The sequence below is a fragment of the Ursus maritimus genome, unplaced genomic scaffold (assembly GCF_017311325.1).
Source record: "Ursus maritimus isolate PB19 unplaced genomic scaffold, ASM1731132v1 scaffold_19, whole genome shotgun sequence".
In the NCBI taxonomy this organism is placed as follows: domain Eukaryota; kingdom Metazoa; phylum Chordata; class Mammalia; order Carnivora; family Ursidae; genus Ursus; species Ursus maritimus.
Window position 1 is genome coordinate 23,086,196 of NW_024424341.1, and position 1,257 is coordinate 23,087,452.

A 1,257-nucleotide genomic window follows, 5' to 3' on the forward strand; every position below is an offset into this window, starting at 1 on the left:
TCTCTTTCTTTTCTTTTCTTTTTTCTTTTCTTTTCTTTTCTTTTCTTTTCTTTTCTTTTCTTTTCTTTTCTTTTCTTTTCTTTTCTTTTCTTTTCTTTCCTTTCCTTTCCTTTCCTTTTCTTTCTCTTTCTCTTTCTCTTTCTCTTTCTCTTTCTCTTTCTCTTTCTCTCTTTCTCTCTTTCTCTCTTTCTCTCTTTCTCTCTTTCTCTCTTTCTCTCTTTCTCTCTTTCTCTCTTTCTCTCTTTCTCTCTTTCTCTCTTTCTCTCTTTCTCTCTTTCTCTCTTTCTCTCTTTCTCTCTTTCTCTCTTTCTCTCTTTCTCTCTTTCTCTCTTTCTCTCTTTCTCTCTTTCTCTCTTTCTCTCTTTCTCTCTTTCTCTCTTTCTCTCTTTCTCTCTTTCTCTCTTTCTCTCTTTCTCTCTTTCTCTCTTTCTCTCTTTCTCTCTTTCTCTCTTTCTCTCTTTCTCTCTTTCTGCCTGCCTGCAAAGCCTTGTCCTTTAGAAGACTCTGGTCTTCCAGGTCTGTGGACAGACCTGGACAGTTTTGGGGGAGGGGTTATGACAGAAGTTATCCAGGTGCTGGCAGTGGACACAAGAGGAAACAGGGCAGAGGCCCAGGGTCTGGCTCCAGAGCTGACCTGCATGTCATCTGTGACACCTCCTACCCTCCGCCCACTTCTCCCCCTTTAACAGCATCTCCAAATCATTCTGATTCAACCTCCAAAAACCTCCCAGGGATTTCTTCTCCACTCCCACTACCTCCTCCCCAGTAAGGGTCACTTTCATCTCTCACCTCCTGCTGGTCTCCCCATTTTCAGTCCATTCCCCAACTGAGCAGCCAGACCTATCTCTCTTTGGGAAAAATCTGTCATCCTCTTGCTTAAAGTTCTTCTGTGGCTTCCTGTTGCTTGTAGGATACAGGTTTCCCCACCAGCTGAAGTCAGAACTTTCCCATGAAGCCTTTCGTAAATCAGAATGGTGTAAAGCTGTGAGTACCCCTGCTTTCGGGAAGTTTGCATCATGCCACCTTGCTTTTACGAAAGACCTACATTAGTACCTATTTTTACTAACTGAAAGAAATCTGGAGAGGATTTTTGCTTTTAGGAAGAAAGCCATTACCATACGCGTGTAGGTCTGTCTACCAAATTCCTTTATTTGGCTGGCCTTTCTAGTCCCATAGATGGCATAAACCCTCTTGCCTTCTTGCTTTGCTGCCTACACCACAGAGCCTCGTTCCGTGCTATCCCCTTAGCCTCCCTCT

General features: G+C 43.3%; 1 protein-coding gene across 5 annotated transcripts in view; it reads right to left on the reverse strand.

The window, feature by feature from the left end:
* LOC103673636 (dipeptidase 2) overlaps window positions 1-968 on the reverse strand; it is a 9,390-nt gene extending 8,422 nt beyond the window's left edge. The window contains exon 1 of one of the 5 annotated variants that reach the window (XM_040633485.1): window positions 790-968. In XM_040633485.1, coding sequence (XP_040489419.1) covers window positions 790-868 — 79 coding nt within the window. In that variant the 5' untranslated portion in view covers window positions 869-968. The remainder of the gene's footprint in view (window positions 1-789) is intronic. The other 4 variants (XM_040633481.1, XM_040633480.1, XM_040633483.1 and 1 more) reach the window with 4 other exon arrangements.
* Between the last annotated feature and the right edge of the window lie 289 nt (window positions 969-1,257).